At 39.6% G+C, this 22,572-nt stretch overlaps 1 protein-coding gene across 1 annotated transcript; it reads right to left on the reverse strand.

The window, feature by feature from the left end:
• Positions 1-258: 258 nt before the first annotated feature.
• rnf144b (ring finger protein 144B) lies at positions 259-13,270 on the reverse strand. The gene is made up of 8 exons (XM_079240346.1): positions 13,003-13,270; positions 10,807-11,072; positions 8,493-8,597; positions 7,809-7,869; positions 4,380-4,593; positions 3,216-3,345; positions 3,038-3,127; positions 259-1,261 (listed from the first exon to the last, which is right to left on the reverse strand). The coding sequence occupies exons 2-8, from the start codon at positions 10,975-10,977 to the stop codon at positions 1,088-1,090; spliced, it is 945 nt and encodes a 314-aa protein (XP_079096472.1). The 5' UTR covers positions 10,978-11,072; positions 13,003-13,270; the 3' UTR covers positions 259-1,087.
• Positions 13,271-22,572: the final 9,302 nt, after the last annotated feature.

Raw genomic sequence — 22,572 nt, forward strand, 5'->3', positions numbered from 1 at the left:
AAGCCTCATGTATCTGTTTAATTTACCATCCTCTTAGTTAATAAGGACAAAATATCCCCTTTCAAATAACACTAGCCCTATTTGTGGTGGTCACACTAAAAAATTTAAAGGATTTTAGATCACTTAAATGGCAGTTTTATTACTTAATTTCACTGTAATAAAAAGAAATTTAAAAAAAAAAAAGGTAATATGTTCAGCAGTGTTGGTTTTCTGCTCCCCTTTTCTCTAATGAGAATTGTCTCCAGCTGATGCATGTTGAACAAATTCTGTTTATTTTAATTCAATATGGCGCATTTAGAAAATATCTGATGCTGAAACACAGAAATTATACCATACACACATAATCCATAAATACACATTAACACACTTTAGAAAAGCACACGTTATCCTTTACAGCCTTTGGTCTGAAACACACACCAGTTGGAAACAACACACATTTGCAGAAGAGTCCTCTGTGCACATTGAAGCCCTATCATGTTTCATGTAAGTACAGATTATAAAGTGCACACAAGATGCCGTTTGCCTTCTTCCACAAGCAACAAATGCTTTGCATTGTTGAGGGTTTTCCAGCCCTGTGGGATCCTGATGGATGTCCATTCTCATAATGCTTTATTTATTTATTTGTTTTGCATAAGATAAAGATAGAATGGAAGGCAAAAGAAACCGAGCCAAGCCCCTGGCACTGTAGAGCGAGGCACTTGAGCACCTGACATCTCTGGTTTGGCATCATGACGTTTGGCACATGAAGGTGGCGTTGCACTTTGAACAGGATGTGTGTGCTCGTGGGGGTGTGTCCTCTCCAGGAACACACACAGCCGTGGCTTTCAGGTTCAGCCTGTTATGTCTCTGAAAATAAATGCAGCCAGGTGAGGAATTTTCATCGGCTTGCTACGTATTTACACTTCCACAGGATCAGGTTTTCATTCTAAAGTGATTTCTGAACAAGTTTCTCTTTGAGTGTTTCGATATAAGTGTTCTTGTTGATTCTGGGGACCCGCTTGAGGGGCTCCGGTCGGCTGAGAAACAAACAATACTCCACAAGTTCAGCTTCTGTGTTGACAAGGGAGTAATCCTGGGGGAGGAGCCGCTATGACGTGCTGGAGTCTGGCTGGTTGAAGTCCGTCTTCCTTTTCTTCTTCTTCTTCTTTTTCTTCCTGCTGCAGGGTTTGCACACGCAGCACAGGATGCAGGGTGAAGCCAGCAGGAGGAGCGGAGACGTCACCAGGACGATGACGCTGACTCCCACCAAGATGCCCACCACCTGCAAAAGCACACAGAGTCAGAAAGGTCCAGGCTGAAAGACAGTCTCAGGTTGTATAGAGGGCTGTTGTCGTTGGGGAGGCATTTATGGAAAAATCCTGCAAGCAGATTGTAGAACAACACCAGTAGGATTATGGGTAATGTAGTCCCAATGCTGAAAACACAGTTATGAAAGATTAAACCTCTTAATGCACACAGATAAACTCAGGCTTTGTCATTTGTAAAATAATATAAAATAAAACACAATTATTCAGAAATAAATTAATCCATTAACAACTAATTGAAAATCATTTTTAAAAAAGTAATAGTAAAATTAAAATAAAATATATATAAAAGTAAGAAAATAATGAGAAGGTACAAAGCAGATATAAATAGATGGATGAAATGTTAAATAAAGTAGATAAATACATCTTTAAAACTGAACATTAAGGTTAAGATAAGATAAAATAAAATAAAAACAAAGATAAAGATAAGCTAAGAGGAGACAGAATTATACAGAAATAAATTAATCCAAAACAACTAATTAAAAGTTATTTTAAAAAAGAAATAGTAAAATGAGAATAAAATACACACACACACACACACACACACACACACACACTATATATATACATATATATAAAGTAATAAAATAATGAGAAGATGCAAAGCATATATAAATATAAAAATAAAATAATAAATATAGTGAATAAATTATTAATAATGACAAAATCTTTAACTAAAACATAAAATATTAAGGAGGGAAAACAGTTGAAAACTAAAGCAGGAATATTCATTTATCTATTATTACTTTATTTATTTACCTTTTATTTGTCTATAAATGTCTTTCAGTGAACCCAGTCCTTCTTAAAGTCAAGTAAAACTCACTCTGGAGCAACTTGATGCCACCCTAACCAGTACAACTGGTTTTTGTGCCGGTAAATCTTCATTTCTTAGTCAGCAACTGGTTTAGCTCTCCTCCTACTGGCTCACGGTGTTCTGCCAGAGCAGTGTTTAATTTCTACCGACAGGGGAAGGTGACATGTTTATCACAGACTGGTGTCATATTCACACGTCCACATCATGTTGGTGTTCATATCAAGGCTCAGGAAAGTCACGTCTCACATTGTGTTCAGCCTAAAATTAGACGAGGTTCAGTACACTCCAAACAGAACGTGTGTTGCACCAACACAGCATGTAAAGGCACAACAGAAGGGCTTCGAGGCAGCTCAGAAACTTTCTGGCTACAGGAACTGGAAGCAAACTGACAAGGACGCGTTGAGCAAAGGGTGTGACCGAGTGGAACATGAGTTGTTCAGCAAATAACCGTGTTGTACTTGCAGACACTTAGAGCACGACTGCCGAGGCAATGTCAGGAGGTTCAGGGCAAATTTCACAGCAATCAGGTGGAAAAAAATGGCTTTAAAGCAGGAAAAACACAAACAAAGTAGGTTTGGCGGCCGACTGTAATCTTCTTGTTGGATGGATGACGTCACGGCGGCGAAGGAATTCGAGATAAGTGCTGGGATTAGCTCAGTTTTAAGTCTGATAACGGATTTCTGCGGCGAAAACAAACTGCACAGACTGGCAGGTCTAAACCCGAAGCTGGTGAATGGCAGGAGGATAAATGTTTCCCATTAGCAGTGGTAAATGACAGCCGAGTTGCGCACTTCTTCATTTCTACATGAAAGTGGAAAAGTGCGTCATGGAAGTTTTATTTGTTTTATTTCCACTTTGCAGAAGCGCTGAGATGAAATCTGCAAACTTAAGCAGCCAATCCAGGCTGAAGCTGTCTCACCTGAGTTCTGTTCCACATAACCGAGGCCCTGGAGTGTCCCAGCTTGTTCCTGCACGGTCCCTTATCATAATGCCTCAGGAAGATGTCGCCCTGCACAGAAACAACCACACGTCAGCTGGCTGGGCTGCGCAGTTGCAGTGTTTTTCTCACTCATCTGTGAGTTTGATGAGAGACTCACGTCCAGATTCTGCAGACAGTACCAGCAGAAAGTGTGTTTGCAGCTCTTGCACAGCATCTGTGCGCAGCCCTGGTTCCTCTCTATGTAGACCCCGCACATGGGACACTGCTTGATGGACAGGTCGGTGCCGCTGTCAGAGCAGGAGGAGGACACACAGTGAAGGAGGTTAATGGGAGCGTGTTGGGAGTCTCCAGACGATGTGTGGAATCTTTATTTAGCAGCAAAGTGAAGGGCCAGGACTCACTTTTTAGATGGGTTTATTATTTTTTGGGGGGGGGGGGATGTATAAGAGAGGGACACAGCAAGGTCAGATGCAACAACTCAAGGGAAAAGCGATGTTTGTTTGTTTTTTTTACTACAATGAGACTGAAGATGTGAAACCAAACAAATGAGACACCAGCTGTTACAATGTATCGAAACATGGGAGAAAAAAACCTGCAAAAGGAAAATAAACTAATACTATGTGGTTGAAAAGGGCGCTGCGATGGACTGGCGACCTCTCCAGGGCGTGCCCGCCTCTCGCCCAGCGAATCACGCAACCCTGAACTGAACTAAGCGGTTAAGAAAAGATGGATGGACGTGCTTAAAACATCCCTTCTGCATCATCCACTGCTTCAATGCAGCGCTCGGACTCCTGCTGCACTGTGAACCAACTTGCTCGGTGCCCACCGGCCGCCTCCTCCCCCCCCCCCCCCCCCCCCCCTTTGGCACAGAGACAGTGGAATTCCAACATAACTCTGCGACTCCCTGATGACAGGAGTAAATGTAGCAGAGCCGCAGCTTGCAGCAGCAGACTAACTGAGCTGTACAATGAGGCCTGTGTTGTGAAATAATGAGCTATTAATCTTGATATAAAGTTATTATTCAGCACAGATCGCCACGGGGAGGCGAGGACCTGCACATCACTTAAATAATCTATTTAAAGGGCAAGTCAGGCCATTTTTACACATAATAGAGATATTAAAATTAATCTGAATCAAATACTTTTATTCTTTGGCATCATTGTGTGTTTCTAAGTGTGTTTCCAGCAGAGCCGTTCGGGTCCCTCTGCAGCCTGAAATAACACTCCTGTCCTGCTTTTAGCCGTGTCGTTTTCAAAGCGTGGCCCCATGGCTGCAGGCGGTGGGCAGCCGACCAAAGCCAACGTCTGTCTGACTGACTGACCTGCTTTCGTGAGAGGGCGAGGGTGAGATCATGGACTGGCGCTCAGGGCAGATGTGGCCGTCTAGCCAAGGAGCCCTGCAGCTGGAGCAGAAGATGGTGTGACAGGTGGGGCAGGGCACGGCGGCGGGTCGGCCCTCGGTGCTCGGCTGCACGCTGCAGACCGCCTGGCATTCAAGCACCGGGCACCAGGCTTTACTGGGGTCAAGCTTCACTTCTGTGGATGCGTAGAGACAAATGTGTGAAAATTCACTCAACAACAGTTTTTAATTTATCTAAAAAAAAATAATAAAAAAGGATTTAATTCAGCTTTAAAGGTGATAGAAATCTACTTTCAGTAACTTCGACCTGCAGATGATCGTCTCTAAACTGTCACAGTCAAACTGAGAAGATTTTCATATTTTCCTTCTGACGTTTAACTCAAGCAACAACACACACGTACACACACATACACACACAAAACCATTAAAGTAAACAAAATCCCAGCAAGCCGCTCCGGTAGATCCTGTCCAGCAGGCTGTGGCTCAGAGCCAGGTGCTGACATCCACACGCTTGCATGTTCACATCATTCATGTAGATAAATATCCACATTATTCCCACGTTCAGTTTGATGAGACGTACAAAAAGCCTCCAGCTGACCCAAAATGCTGCAGTGACTGATGAGGATTACCAGCAGAGATCACATTTCTCCAGTTTTATCTCGTCTTCGGTTTCATTTATTTTAAGTTCTTCCTCAGCCGTAAAGCTTTTAGCAGCAGATCTCACAGCTGCATGTTTTCCCATCAGAGCAAACTGCAGGTTTTCTTCTGGTTCCTGGAGGAATAAAGGCTGCGTTCACATCAGGACAGTCCGCTAGACTCGGTCCGATTGGGGACTCGGTTCAGCTGTAGGGGGGTGTATCCATGTGGACCGAGATCATGTTCACGCTGCACTTTGGTCAAACAAGCCAAACCATTAGAGTAATATATCCCCGTTCCCACCAAAGGTGGCGCTGTACTGGTATTTAGCAAAAGAGAGAACAAGACACACGTGAAGAGGAAAACTCTGTTTCTTTAAGTTACGAACTAAACATAGCGACAAACGGTTCCTGTTTTGGGTTTTTATTGTGTCTTATGCAAGTATCCTGCAGAAATACACTGAAACAACGGAAGCAGTGTGAACACCAGACGAGGCAGAGGACCCTTAACGCCATCGATCCGAATCAGACTTTGTGTGGCGTGTTCACATATCCCCAAACGAACCGGACTTTCTGAGCAAACGGACTCGGATTTGAATCAAAAAGACTGATGTGAACCTGCCCAGAAGCAGGCTGGGAGGCAGACTCGTCTCTGTGGAACCAGATCCCACGTCCAAAAGGCAGACGTCCTTTAGGTTACAGGTAGAACGAGCTCGGTGACGCCTGTCCATCCCTTTAGTTCTGCAGCTAAAAGCCGAGGCTGCTGGGAAACGTCCCATCATGCACTCTGCACTTCCCTCCATTTCTCTCTCTTTACTTCTTATCTCCATATAGACATGATTAACTTCTCCTTTTCCTCAGGTGTCTCTACATAAGATCTGTGGTGGCGTTGACCCCGTCTCATCCTCTCCACCTCCAGCCGGTCCAGGCAGACGGTTCCTTCCTGTTAAGAGGGAGTTTCTCCTCTCTACTATCGCCTTCGTGCATCTCAGGATGACAGAGAAGAGTCGATGCAACTGCTGGCCTCCTTAGCAATGTAATTATTTTTATGAATTGGTTTATTTGAACACGGTTCTAATAAACTGGACTAATGTGGATTACATGATAGTTTTATTTTAATTGTATTATAATGAGACAAGAATGAACTGTTCTGTATGAGAGTGTCTGGTAAAGTGCCTCTACATGACGGTCGTGACCGGCGCTACACAAATAAAGCTGAATTGAATTAAACTGTAAACGCCAGACTTTGTTCATTTTAATGGATTTAACAACAAAAAAGCTTCTCAGAAAGTCAGCTGAACCTTTTTTCTTTAAAGGAAATGATATCGGAAAAGGAAAAGATTAGTGCCTGTGCAGACATTTCAGTTTATCAGATCGTGTCCAGCTTCCTGTTTGCAGGACTTGCATCACTGCCGCTGCTGCTGCTGCATTAGTCTTCTGACAACACTGAAAAAAAATCACTTTATTTCTAACTTGGAAACCCAACCAGTCACTTGTTTTTGCTGCAAATACAGCTGGACATAATGCTGAACAGACACTGCTGATACATCTGTCTGCAGCTATCAATACCCATCTGCATACTTCTGTCTGTTTACAGCATCAACATGGATACCATCTCCAGAAAGATCCACAGAATTTCACAAAGATCCTGACATGAATCTGTAGTCTGAGTTCATCTGTTACAGATATTTCTGTTAATCATATCTGTAGTTTATTTTGATGTCCTACGTCACTCAAACGCTGCACAATCCCACAGAAAATGTCGTGTTCATTTCCAAGAATATAAAGAAAATGACACAACATTGTTAAAAAATGAGCTTATACAAAGTAAAGAAAACTAAAATTACAGTTCTTATTATTTAATGGAAGTTTTTTACATCATACAGAGCTTTCTGGTCTTTTTAAAGGCCTAAACATTTTAAAATGTTAAATTTAATCATGTACGTAGACCTGCCTTCACAGTCTTTAATGCATTAAGTGTTGAGGCCCCCACCTGGCCAACATGGCAGCAATATTTACATCCAACAAACAGCATATCTCTGTTCAAAATCCTTCATGACGTCGATCACAGCAGAGACATCACAAGGAAGGACGAGGACCAGAAGGACTTTGATCCCAGTGGTTTTACAGGCTGATCATCGATGTGAAGGCTTACAGGTCGGCTAAGAACACGAGCCGCATCGTGAATGATGAAAACGAATCAAATCCAACTTGTCACAACCAAAACAACAACACGACAGAATATCAGCCACCGCATGCTGACTCAGATGAGCGCATACTTTCATTATGAGTCATAACAGGAGGGAAACAGCTCAGCCTGTACTCTGAACTTCTTTATACTTCCAATAACATGAGAGTCCTGATTTATGCCTCCAGTAAACAAGAACAGTTGAAGTGGTTTACAATCGTTGGTTGCAAAGAAACCTCAGTTTGCAAATGTCAGCAGAAGACTGTTGCGACATCTAACAAAGCTCATTGTGTTCCACCGTAAACATTTCCACCACCTAACAGCGCTGAGGGTAATTCTGTCTGAGAGGCTAACATGGATGCCTGCTCATAACGTTCTGCAGGTTTTAGTTGTTATAAAGCTGCGCCTCAAGGTCAGAACAGAACAGGAGGAGAAAAAAGAGAGGAAAAAAAGGGCAGCATGATATCCCAGACACGTGAGCGTAAACACTCGGTAGGGTTGTTTGTGCAACATGAAATAGGTCAGTGCCTATCAGGGGCGATCAGGACAGGAATGCAACAATACTTACCTCTCTCAAACTTCAAACGCCGGTACAGCTCCACCTGACCCGCTGCAGCCAGACCAGCTAGCTGCAAACACACACACCTCATTTCATTTGCAGTTTTAGACATTCAGATACATGAAAGCTATAATATCATTTGAACCACTGAGAGAAACGGAAAGATTCTTGGTGTGGACAGTGAATACTGTGAATACACTGATACTGGAAAAAGCTGGGTCACCTAGCAACAGCATTATTTCCCAAACACAGCGTTGAATACAACATGCTTTCATGACATTCAGCTAAAAGCCAGATGGGAATAACACACTCAGAGTGACTGTTAAATACACCTAACATGTGCTTCATATGAACAAACACAAGACAAGCATCTTATTCCCACATAATCTGCCTTAATGAGGTCTGGTTCAGGTTGCAGAAACTGGTTTTTGCTGTTTTTTTTTGTTTTTTTTTTAAATCGGTGAGCAGGTGCCACATTCCTGTGTGAAGTCACTAATCGCTTCATATCCACATAGATTAAAAACATGCCGGCTTCTCGCTTCCTCAGATGTGTGGTTACAGCACGCAAGAGCGGGAACAAACCGGCTGAAACGGCAAACTCAAAAATTCCAGGAATGTCCCACGAGCAAAAGGAAACTGCAGACTTCACATAAATGCAACTTTTTTTTTTTCCCGGTTTTAAACGGGGCGTACCTCCGCTTCTGTCAGCACACCACTCTTCTGGCAAGCCATATCTGGGCAGGTGATGGGCGCCCCTCCACCCTCCATGATGGCCAGCTGGACATACTGCTGCAAACACTGCAGGGGGGAGAACAAAACAGCAACATTAGATATGATATTTCATGCATCGGTAAGACTACGATGTCACAAACGTCATGCCGTTTATGCAACACATCAACTGGCTTACGACAAATTTCTTATCGGCACTCACACGTAAGAAGTCGTGTGTGTTTCCTCAACTATGACATGTAGAAAAAAGGAGGAACTGAGTGAGTATTGCATAAAGGCGAACAGTTTTGAGGAAGAAAGAAGACATTTAAATATCACTTTTCTGTAGAAGAAGAAGTTTGACGTGTGCAAACGAGCTCGCTGTGTGTGTTCTTGCTTACTGTGCAGAACTGGTAAGACAAAACCCAAACAGTATTTCACATTCATACAACCCAGATAAAGACTGTTTACTCAGTCAAGTTTCCAGCCTTGTGTGTGTTGGTGTGTTTTATCTGTGTGACCTTGTGCGTGCGGTGCTGACAAGTTGGGCCTGAGATTAACACATGCCCGCCACTATCTGGAATCCAGGGTTTGATATGCCAGGCGGACCTGTAATAAATCACACAGCTCTGTTTCTAAACTTAGAGCTGCTGTCACACCCAACGGCTCTGAAACTGAAACCCGGGAGGTGGTTCAGAAATTATGAAAAGCTGGAGAAGAGCACAAAAATTCCAAGTGCAATTTAAAGAGTAAATATGAGGGCGAGGTGGCCCAGTGTTGAAACCACTTCATTTCACTAAGCTGGAAAAGGGAAGGCTAAATTTAACTCTCACAGGACTTTTTTTTTTTTTTTTTTTTTTGACCTAAAACAGCATTTAATGCTGCAATAACCAAGAGAATCTTATTCCAGGTAAATGTTTGTCAGCTTCCTAAATAACCCCAGAGTCTGGTATTGGAATATTTTAATGAAATCCCTGCTGCCTACGCAGCACAAGCAACGCAACGCCTGATTACATCAACGTTTTAGAAGTTTTTATGTATTTTATTTGCATATTATTTTGTATAATATATTTTTTCTTAACAGAAAATTCAAAATAACTAATGAAATGAATTTTCAATTGTGTTTACTTGTAATTTAACCATCAGATGCATGAATTATTAAAAATAAGCACATTTTTTACATGCAGTATTTTACTTCTACAGATATGTACAAGGCTGTTTTTCCTTGCCTTTAATATTATTCAACTTCTTATTTAGTTTTTTATTTTATCTATTCCACAAAAATACTTATAAAATTATATATTGTCATATTTATATAAGAGAAATATTCTATAAAAATTGACTAGTATAATTTTCTTGTCCTGTTTATTACTGAGGTAAACCTGGTTACTGTGTTTTGATACTAGATTTGTTAATTCTTCAGTGAGTGGCAGCGTGTTGGGTGACTCTCTTAATGTCCGTCCTTTAAAACAGCCTTTAAATAGGTCCACTGTAGTAGACATGATGCTTTAAAGGGTTCATTTATTCATATTACATTTATTTAGATTTTATAAATAAATTAGTATTACTTAGTTATAAGTAATACTAATTTATTCATATTAATTACATTTATTTAGATTTTTATAAATATATTAGTATTACTTAGTTATAATTCCATAATCTCTCTCCCTTTCATATGTATATAAATATATCTATATATATGTATATAAATATATATATATCTATATCTATATATATGTATATAAATATATATATATATATATATATATATATATATATATATATAAATATATATATATATATATATATATATATATATATATATATATATATCTATATCTATATATATATATATATCTATATCTATATATATATATCTATATCTATATATATATATATATCTATATATATATATATCTATATCTATATCTATATATATCTATATCTATATATATATATATATATATATATCTATATCTATATCTATATCTATATATATATATATCTATATCTATATATATATATATCTATATATATATATCTATATATATATATCTATATCTATATCTATATATATATCTATATCTATATCTATATCTATATATATATCTATATCTATATCTATCTATATATATCTATATCTATATCTATATCTATCTATCTATATATATATATATATATATATATATATATATATATATATATATATATATATATATATATATATATATATATACATGTAAAATTTTACAAATCAATGACTATACATGTTGATTAAATGCATGTTGATCCTACTTACCGCCGTGCAGTACATGCACTTGCAGCTCTGCAGCTCCCTGGTTGCTGCTGTTGGCTGCTTACTGAGGCACAGTTTGCAGTAGATCTCAGGTCCAGTCTGGGGGTCGGCACCAAGCTCTGGCGTCACCGAATCCAGGGCTTCCCGGCTCAGTGTTGGACTCTTGTTGGCCATGATGAGACAAGGCAGGCAGGCGGGAAAAGACAGAGGAATCAGGCAGCTTCTATGCCTTCAGCTGACGATGCAGAAGATCTACAGCCTCCATCTTCCTAAAAGCAGAAATAAGGCTTCTGAGTGTTTGGACACGTTACAGTTTGTTTCCTCTTCACATACCCATGCTGGTTGTTTCTGGAAACTGTTGCTCCTTCTAATAACTGGTTTGCCAACTCTGATGATTTCACTGCTCTACAAAATCCTCCTCTGTTGTTTTTTTTCCATGTATTGGTCACAGTCCAACATCCGTGTTTACCAAATAACCAAAAAGTTCCTCATTCAATCTGTCAGCGAGGCTTGATGGATGACTGACACATCATTCTTGCTTAAAACAAAATGTAGAGGCGGAAATAAGGAATATAGAGCAGATATACATGAGCATATCCAAACTGTGTGAATAAATGAGGTATATTAGTGTAATTATCTGCCATTATTCATGGGGTGTATAATACAGGTTGATGTCACGGGTTGATCGAAATCCATCTGGTGTTAAATGGAACTACAATCACAAAACCTCTGAAAATTTGGTTTCCGATCCCAAAAAGCTTGAGAAATATGTCTGTAATCTGGGATTTGATTTTAATCCTGCGGATAACGCTGGTTGGACACAAAATGGGGTCACACAGGAAACAGTGCCGTTGAAAACACACTGTGCAGCCCGAGTGGCTGCTGAAATCACACATTACCCCACACAATGTTCTTCGTCTCAGTGCGGAGTTAAAGTTGGCAGGAAACTCTGAAGCAGTTCCATCGATACGGCGGCCGCCGCCACAAGCTACTGTCCTAAATTTTTCTCATTGCTCCATTTTATTATGTGCTATTGATCAGCATCAGTTTGCATGCAGATTGCTGCTGGTGGAGTGACACGTACTGACATTTCTGCACAGTCATAGTCGATCCTCACGCTCTACTTTCAGACAGATGAGCTGATCTGGCTGCAGTCGTCATCCCACAGCTTGTCCTGTCCTGCCTGAGCACATAACCAAGCCTGTGGTCTCTCATGGGAAAATAACAGCCTTCTTCTCCGCTACCTTCCCTAATGTGATCTTTAATAACACAGTGAGGCTTTTGTCTGGGAGCAACTCCAAAGTTCATCTAGAAATTAGCTGGGAAGCCATGTAACAACAGATCGGGGCCTCTTGTAATGTGACAAGTATAAGGCAGTAATGCATAATGAAACAGGAACTCAATCAAAGATGTCAGATATAGGTCTGAGAGAAAACTGCTTCAGGAGTGTTTCCACCCAGAATACTTCCAATCAAAAGCATCTCTGTCTGCAGAGGCCTTAAAAAAATCTGAATGTTCCCCTTTACCCACACAAAACCCACATTCAAACGTGAGATTTTGCTCCAATTGGTTCACCAAAAGGCCCTTGTGTGTGAACACTTTCTGTTTAGGTGTGAAATGGTGATTAGCAGTCTTCTCAGATCTAGATCTTGACGGAGGAGGGGTGAGGAAGGGTGGGGATCAAAGCATCATTGTTGACCGGTGAGGCGAGGATGGGAGGGGGACAGATCTGCCTGGTGAAAAAGCTGCTGCTGCTTTTACACAGAATGCCACTGTGCTGTGGAGGGAGGCAGCTGGGAGTGTGTGCGTGAGTGTGAGGCAGAATTCATTTATACAGCTGCATTCTCTCCCTGTCCTCCCCCCTAAGCCCAATAACATAGTAAAACATGAACATATTATAATAAAACAACTGAAAGGAGCACACAAACAGCGTTGTTTAAAGGGATTTTGCTGTTTTTTGTTATTTATTTATTTATTTTTTTGTATAAACTTATATTCTGTAATCCTGCAATAAATGCACGTTCCAGTATTTTTTTTTTCTTGTGCAGCCACACAAGAAATATGACACATCTGCATCCTCTTCAAGGTTGCACTTTCGCATACTGTAGGTCAAAACTGAAACTGACACGTTCACTGTGTGACACTTGTTTCACAGACAGCTTTAGTGAAGGAACAAAGGCTCCACAGTGGGAGACCTACCTTATGTGTGGACCACTGGGTGTTGTAGGAGAGTCCAGATCCGCAGCCGCAGTGCTTCTTATTTCTGAGGCATGGACACATGAGGCGATAGTCTCTGGAATAACCTGCTATCAGCGCCTATGGTCACTGCAGCTGCCCCCACGCCACCTTCCTCTCATACCCACTGAGATGAGCCAAGGAGGGGAAAAACATGCCCAAAGCTCCCGGTTCGCTCCTTTCAGGCCAGAGAGCTCCGCTTCAGCGTTTTGTCTCCATCCAGGAAGCGGTGCTTTGCTCTCCACTGAGCTCAACTCTTGACTGCTCCTGCTGGTTGTTGTGCTGAACTCACGCTGCCTTCCGGTGCAGTCCGGAAAATCCACACTCCCCTGGAGCTGCCTGGCTGGGAATTCAGTAGTTGTAATGAATCACGTTGCGTTGGCTCCCCCTGCATTTAGCTTCTCCATTACTGCTTACTTTGCATAGCAATCACAAGTTTGATTTAGAATTAGTTTATATTAATTATTGTTTGGAGGTTATTGCAATGTAATCAAGTATCGAGGCAAACGATGCCAACAAATGCAGCATTTCTATTAATGTAAAAAGTGACTACCCTTAAAATTTACATAAAATAAACAAATAATATAGATATTTACACAATCCTTGAAGCATGATTAATAATTTTACTGTACATGGCGCATATTTATTAACTTTCGCCCAGAGGAAACTGCCCTCTTTTTCATTAGAAAATCTTTTTCATTAACTTAAAGTCCAGTGAAGCACAACAACAGGCCGCCATCTTTGTTTCTGAAATGTAAACATAACCTAAACAACTCTTTTAAATAAATAAGGCAGGCAAAATATATCTATTTCTAGCTGCAAAAATAGGTTAATTTACATAGATTACATAGACACGTTTTACATTTTAAATTCTATCTATATGCTAGCATCAAGGCTGGATTATCCAATTTGCATTAGGGGCAGAGACCCAGGGGCCCACGCCCACTTGGGGCCCATGTGGAGCCAAGCAGCAACCTCCAGCGGTTAAAAGTGAAGCCTATGCGGAAGTGCATGAAACTGCAGTTTCCCTCTCATCCACTAGGGGCTCCAAAACAGAGCAAATCCCCATAGACTTCCATGTTAAAAAGGCCAACTTCACAGCAGAAATAAAAATGTTTACAACCTGGTACAAAAATCCATTTTAGGTTTAATAGGTCAGGTTTACCTTCATGAGAACTGTGGGGGGAGTGAATTTTTTTCCAACTCGCCCGTTTAAAAGTAATTTAATCTCGAAGTTCGACATATTTGGGGCGTGTCCTTTTGATTGACAGGTACCCGATCTCCGCTTCAAGTCAGAAGAACGTAAAACAACTGCGGTATTTAGCCGGTTGACAACGTGAATTAGCTTTAGCCCGCTTACCTCAGTTAGCTGGTTAGCACCTGTTATCTCCGAGTTCGCTCGGTTAGCTCTTAGCTACAGAAAGCTCGGAGTTCGCTCGATGTCAATCATCCACCATGACGCTCACAGCTCCCTCTCTCAGCTTCACCTCTGCCCATATTTGTATTTTCCGAGTGAGACGACACGCATGCCCCTGGCAAGATGGCAATGGTAGGAACCGCCCACCGAGCTTCAATTCAGCTCTTCAGAAACCTATGGGTGATGTCACGGAGGCTCCATCCATCTCTATATACAGTCTATGTGTGGAGCCTACGTAGGGCATATACCAGCATTTTGGACATGAAACAAAATGTACATAAAAGCCAGATAGTTACACCACAGTGTCTAGTGTATTACTATTGGCACCACTGTCTGAGAGATGTTAGAAATGTTGTTTCACAGTGTATCATTCACAGTTTTTACAATGTTGGCGTGAGGAAGGGGGCCCCTGGAACACTCTAAGCCCAGGGGCCTGTGAAGTTTTTATCCGGCCCTGGCTAGCATAGCATTTTGCTAAGTTACTAATGTGTTCGACTGATTTCATGACATCTTCACAAGACAAATGTCCACAAAAATAAAAGAATAACAGACAAATGTTCACCATTTTAAATGATTTACGTTTGCAGCAAAAAAAAGTAGTATTGATATACAAATATGAAATATGTTCACATATTGATTTAATTGTGAAAATATGTACAAATACTTTTACAATCTGACGCATTAGTAAAATATGATTAAAGGTTTTTCTCTGTTGTTTTATCGTACCCAAGGTGACACTTATTTCACACATTGGTAAGTTAAAAAGCGTATTTGACCTCTTTATAGCTGCTTCACGTAAGACATTAAGGCCACTTTTCAAAGTGCAGTGGGGGATCTAACAAAAAAATACAGAGTGACACTGAATTTTTTTTGGGGGTGGACTGTTTTAAATATAATTTGTATAACAAAATATAAATTGTTAAGGTCCTGTATGTTTTCAAACATCAGCTGTCCCACATTTTTAGATGAACAGTGTTAAGGTCACATGGGCCACTCAAATTGCAAGGCAAAGCAGATATTTCTGATCAAAACAATCCAACTGACTCTCATTTTTATTTAAACCCACAAATATTTTTAACACACACATCACACAATATAATTACATATTTAAAAATGATTAACTATTTAATTACCCCAAATCCAAAAAGTCAGGATGTAAAAAGTAAACATGAATTTCAAGTTTCATCAAGCCATAGACAACATATCAGAGGTTGAAACTGAGACATTTTACCATAAAAATGTGAGCTCACTGTGAAACTGATAGCAGCAACACATCTGTAAAAAGTTGAACAGGGGCAACAAAAAGCTGGAAAAGTAGCTGGTTCAAATAAAAACTACTGGAGGAAAATTTGTCAGCTAAATTTATTGCCTACAAGTCGGCAACATGGCTGGTTATATATATATAAAAACAAAAAGAGCATTTCAGGAAAGTAGAGTCTCTCAGATGTAAAGAGATTCTGTGGCTAGAGGTTGTGGAGCAATATTTTTTAAAAAGTTGTGAAATTGTGAAGAGTTTGCAGGTTAAAGGTCTGTCATACAGGAACTACTAAAGAAAATAGCTACTGTTAGGCCCCTGGGCTGAGAAGTTCCCGTGTCCCATCCTCCAAATGTACTGAGTCTCATGATAGAGAATAGTATCAAGGTTTACATTAAGTTTTTTCTTTATTTAGCTGTATTGACATATCAATAAGATGACCATAAGTAGAAAAGTACTCAGATCGAGCAAACCTCCGCCAAGGGCCACAGTTCTAAAACATTTCTGGATCCAAACGGTGATCCGGATCACCACCAAAATTATATCAGTTCTTCCTTTTCATATTTCCAACAACTGCTGAAAATTTCATTAAACGCTGTCCATAACTTTTTTTTAAATTTATCTTGAACACAAACAGACACACAAACAGATAAACAAACAGATAAACGCCAGTAAAAACATAACCTCCTTGGCAGAATTAATGACTGACTAAATAATAATAACAGCAACAAATCAAACTTTATAAACCCTACCCATGCTTCCTAAACAAAAATACCTGAATCAACATTACTTTTCAAACACTCATTGTGTAGATTTTATGGTCAAAGACTTCCTCTCTCCAAAATGTGCACCATGACGAGTGTTTGTTTCCATATTTATACAAATGTAAATAACACCTGTAAACCAATTTACGCTTTTCTTTAACAAAATAAGCAGAACATTTCAACATCCATATCAGGAAGATTACATGTTGATTCTGCTTTGTCATCCTAAATTTTTTGGTTTACGGGAATATATAAGAAAGTCTTTGTATTTTTGTATGATGTCTTATGAATAGAAATAATTTAGGAAAGCATTTTAACTGGATTAATTTAGTTTATAAGCTGCTGTCTTAATAATAAAGGTTTTATGTGGTTTACTAATAAAGCTTTAAACAATAACAGCAATAATGACCATAATCACGATTATGTTCATGTAAACAGATTTGGCCAATATTGAAATTTCAGATATAAAAATCAGAACCCTAATACAGCATGCCCTCTGACAAGACAATCCAAGGAGGAGACCTTTCTTTCATCACCATCTTCAGTGAGACTGGAGGTGAAAAGCTTGGTCCCAGAGTGGTTTTTGTGAACGTGAAGCCCAGTGTCACTGGTAACACAAATGATTCTAGATTAACTTTGCTTTCTGATTATAAATTATCTGCAAACATAATGAACTGACTGTGTTATCTAATATAAGATACGCAACACAATGTACCTCCATCACATTACTGGCAAGGTAGGAAGCTGCCAGCAACGTCATTGGCCTGGTTGTTAATATAATTCACAAACTAATGGATAAATTGAGAGAAGGATTTATCATATTTGTCTATAATAAAGTCACTGAAGTAAGACATTCATTCATTCATTATCCTAACTGCTTAGTCTGATGAAGGGTCACGGGGAAGCTGGAGCCTATCCCACCAGTCCTTGGGTGAAAGGCAGGGTACACCCTGGACAGCTTGCCAGTCCATCGCAGGGCTGAAGTGAGACAACTAAAATGATTTCCAGATGGAGGAGGGCTCTGGTCTTTAGGGATGGTTTTCCACAGCTTTGGTGGAAGTACTGGAACTGGTGCCTCCCTGTCAATGGAGCATCTTTGTGTGGACTATGACAAGAAGTTGTCAGCCTGCCCAGCTGTCCATTACCGTAGTGATGCCATACAACTCCATCTTGACCACCCACACCACCCTAGCACCACGCTAGTTCTCTGATTGTGACTTGGTCGACAACAAGCAGTCTTTGCCAAAGTAACCTCAACATCAGACTTTATACCAACCTGAACCGGCTGCTCAGTCAGACTGTGTCCTCCATCGCCGCTTGATGGTGTTGGATGTTGATGTCAGGACCATTGGAAGGACTGGGCATCGTGTGTAGCCTGGATGTTTTATAGCCTTTAAGAAAACAAAACAGTCGTTCACCTTATTTGCTTAATAAATCAAGCAAGGTTTGTTTCGGTTTTTGCATTTCATTCAAAAAGCAAATTTTCAAGAGTGTGACAATAAAGAGGAAAAACAGCACTGGCCTGGTTTGTGTATGTTGGCTTTCAAGTGTTGCGAATTGGATTTTTCCACAAAGCACCATTACTGGTTATGTTAACCAAACTATATGTAATCTTTGGTTTTATGTTCCAAAATTGCTAATCTAAGTAAGGAGTACAGAAAAATATGCTGTGAACAAAGCATGGTATGGATAGATTATATGCCCAGTAGTTAATTTCCAGTATAATGAGAGCACAAGCGCGATCAGATCCTTCAGAATGACTTTGATCAGACCAAAAAAATAAACAGGCAATTCCATTTTCAATATAGTTTTTTGTTTTTTTTTTTAAGTTGAAGTTATTGTCCAGCAACTTCCCCACTGCAGGCTTCATTAGGTTACCTGAAAAGAGGGACGCTTAGTTAAGCTACTCCATGTTTTCATCGTGACTTTGGGGCTCATTGGGGGATGCCTGCTACAGGTGTGCCATGCATGCGCGTACTCTTGCTTAACCAACCCGGGGTTGTGATGACCTGTTTTCTGGAACCAACAGCTCAGGTAAAGACGTCAGGAATTGTACCAACTCACACACAGACCTCATCAGAGCATTTGTTAAAACTCTTTTCTGGAATCCCACAGGTCTGTTGTGAATATTAGGAAGAAGTTGAGGCAGGAAAAGTTTTAAGAGGTTTTCCTCACAGGACACATGAAAATACAATGTTTCTTAACTAACAACACATGTTTGAGAGGTCAGAGCAGAAAATGATAACAATGCATTTTAAATAAGGTGTTTCCAAACATCTTGTTGTCTTTAAGCGTTTATTTCAGAGCTGGTTAAAAATAAATACTGATTTTTATAAGCTGTAACTTATATTTGACCAGAAATTATCAATTTTATTTACACTTTATGAGTCCCCTTTTGACTGGAACATTTAAAAGATCATGAAAGGAAAGGGATCAGCATGGAAGAATAGAAATTAAGAATGCAAAGACATGAACAAAGCAACAGCTTCACAGATGAATAATATAAGTGTATCAGATAGATAAAATAAAGAGTTAACACACTTCAATCCACAATATAGGCCTACAAGCAAAGATTTCGTAACCAGTCTTTAGAAATAAATTCAATCTGAAAAAATCTTTGCATACAGTTTAGGATAGTAGAAAAATATTAATGATGTAATTTTTTCCTCCTTGTTCTAACAATGAAAATTAAACTAAATCATTTAGATTTACTCAACTCAACTCAACTTTATTTATAAAGCCCTTTAAAACAACCAGAGTTGAAACAAAGTGCTGTACACAATCGGAAAAAATAAACACAGAATAAAACAGTTCAAATGCAAATAAATAACATAAAAACAAGAGGTCATACAAAGAATATGGAATTAAAACAATAAAACAAACTAAAGAAATAGTAAGTAAAAACCAATGATAAAAAATAAGGCACACTGACCAGAAGCTGTCTTACGTTGGGTTAAAAGCCAAGGAATAAAAATGGGTTTTAAGATGAGTTTTAAAAATGGACAGGGAGGAGGCTTGTCTAATGTGGAGGGGATGCTCATTCCACAATTTTGGACCAGAAACAGAAAAATCTCTGTCCCCCCTGAGCTTCCGTTTGGACCTCGGTACGTCCAGGAGCAGCAGGTCAGCTGACCTGAGGCACCGGGCAGGAGTGTGGGGGTGGAGGAAGCTCACCGAGGGGGGCAAGAACGTTTAAAGATTTAAAAACAAATAAAAGAATCTTAAAATGAATCCTCATTTATTTATTGAATACTCATTTATTCCCAATGTCATGTCTGTTTACTTTTCAGTTTACCACAAACCAAAGTCTATATGAATCGCACTGATGTTATCCACGATGTAAATTGATTATCTGCAAACAAAGCGGAAGCAAGGTTGCATCAAACTCGTAAATACATTACATCATCCTACACCACATTACATCGGGCTATACCAGTCTGCCTCATGTTGGGTCACATAATATAAAAATAAAAATAAAACAACAAAAAAACCTTTTTACTGCAGTTTTATCCAGATTTGTCGCTTTAAAGAGAGCAAATTGTTAAGTTTTGAGCTCAACCTCAGTAACAAAGTAGTATTTCTAAAAGCCACAAGTGGAAACTCTGCGTGAAGTGCGCATGCGCTGGGGTTTTTTGGCTGAAAGTTTCTCTGCATTAAGTCGGAGGAGTGAATTCATCTGCTGAGCACAATAACTCAACAACACGACAGATGAGCAGCTCTGGGCACCCCACTCTGAACCTGAATATGAGGAGAAAGCAAGAAAAAGCAACAATAAACCAGGTAAGGAGGTGCTGACATTGATTTGTTATTATAAAGCTGCCAGTAGTGACGACACACAGCCGATGACTTTTTTCATTAAACATATAAATATTCAGAGTTTGTGACGTAATATTTACAAGCGTCAGAGCTGATAATATTTCCTAAATTATATTATATTAGGCTTATTTAAAGTTTGTGATTGCAGTAGAACTTAAGCATCGCATTTCCGTATTGTGTCTAATGGCGGGGGAAAAAAGTCCCTAACCACTTTCAGGTAAGGTCACGTGACTTAGAAAAACGGGCATGAAGTGGTCTAACCGGGTGTGGTTAAAAAGAAAAAAAAAACCCATCCCTTAAGTCAGTAAGACACGGTGCTGCGTTTATCTGTGAGTTGTGATTACGTCTTAGTAATAACCACACCTGCAGACATGACCTTTTTATTTCCCCCCTCTATGCCACAGGTGGTGACTTTTAAACCCTCCAGCATACAGAGAATCATCCAGACCGTGCAGACGGTGGCCCAGAAGGGCTGCCTGAGAGCCTGCCAGCTCTTCTGTCTCCCTTTGGACCCTCTGTGGTGTGAAAAGTTCACATACAGCTCAGGTAAAATCCTCTTATAAGATGTTTGACTTCTTTTTCCCATTTTAGAGATATCAAATTCATTATTATTATTATCATCATCATAATTTTATTATTGTTATTAGGTTTTTGCCAATAGGAACTTTATGGATGTAAGACTCATCTTGATACTTAACCCTTAAAGGTGTGACACATGGAAAAATGGTCATAAAAGTCCATTTTTTCTAAATATGAGGTTTTTATATGGTCCTTTATTAAAATGTAACAAAAAAATACCATTTATTACCATGTGATACGTAAAAAAAAAGACAGTGTAATAGTCTGCTTCTTGGTATCTATTAAGGGGCAGAAAACAATCAGATTGTGTAAAAATAGATTTTCAGTGAGTTTTTACTGCAAAATTATACAAAATGTCACAGAAATTGTTTGTATGAAATGTCATGTTGGGTTATTATTTTTATTTTTGTACAATTTACATATTAATGCTAAACCTGACAAAGGAGATGGAAGAAACAGGGGAGAAAAGGAGAGTAGAAAAAGTACAAAGACGAGACAAAGATACAAAAGACAGAAAAGAACCACAAAGAAAAAATAAGACGGCCATTTTCAACGTCGTAGAAAAACAGAAAACATCTTTAAGAAGACACAGCAGACAATCAGCAGAAGCACCGGCAGGAAGACAAATTGAAAGTCATGAGCGAGAAATCAAATTTATTTTCTCTGAATCCATATATTCTTGCTTTTCTTCTGTCTTATTGACATTTTCTCATTAGTCAAAACAAAACTTGTCTCTCTCCCTTCAGCTCCCATTGTTCAACCCCAGGAGGAGAAAAATACACCAGGTAACTTGCTTTTTATGCTTATTTCAGTTTTTACTTTATTCATGTCTGTAAATAATTTATTTTTTATGTCTTAAACCAAACTGTGCCTTTTAAAGCACATTATTTGATGTTATGCATTAACTTGAGTTAAAGCAATAGAGTAGTCTAGCACCACAGAAACTAGCACCGTCTTTATATTCAGGAACTTAAACTCTGACTGTGACTACATTTCTACAATTATGCCACTCTTGGACAACAACTTCCTATTTTAAGAATCTCTTCCCTTTTTGTCCTTCCTCCACCTTGCTGGCTCACCAACAGAAACACTGAGGAATCCTCCGTCGACCATTATGATTGTCAACATAAGCAACTCCACCCTAATCAACTGCGCCATCGGGGATTCCAACCCATCTGCGGTGGCTGAATGTCAGCCTCTGATGCAGGGATCTGAGCTGCAAAAGCATGGTGGGTGATAGCTTAAAGTCGCCGTTAACAGGAATGAATCGTGTCACACGCATTCACATTGTGCTTTCTGATTTCCTACAGCTGAAGCGAGGTGTAGGTGCTGCCATGGACAGCAGGGAGAAGCACAAGCCATTCCTCCATCCCCTACCTCCTGCCATGCAATGCCACCGGAGGGGCATCTGAACATCAGCATTGACAGCTCGCACCTCAACTACGTCATTATCGGAGACAACAACTACATGCATGCTGAGCATAACCAGCCATTCTACTGAAACACAAGTGTGAAGCTTCGGCCACAGAGCTGACACACTACACACTGGAAACACTGTCGTCTAGGGCAGGAGTCTGTCTCAAGGTTGTTGGTTTTTATTTATTTTTGGTGTAATATTCACCATTTTAGGATTAAAAATTAAGTATTTTTCTATAGTATTATTCATTCTTTGAGTTTAAGTACCATAAAAAGGATACTGTATT

This window comes from Telmatherina bonti (genome assembly GCF_933228915.1).
Source record: "Telmatherina bonti genome assembly, chromosome: 5".
NCBI lineage: Eukaryota > Metazoa > Chordata > Actinopteri > Atheriniformes > Telmatherinidae > Telmatherina > Telmatherina bonti.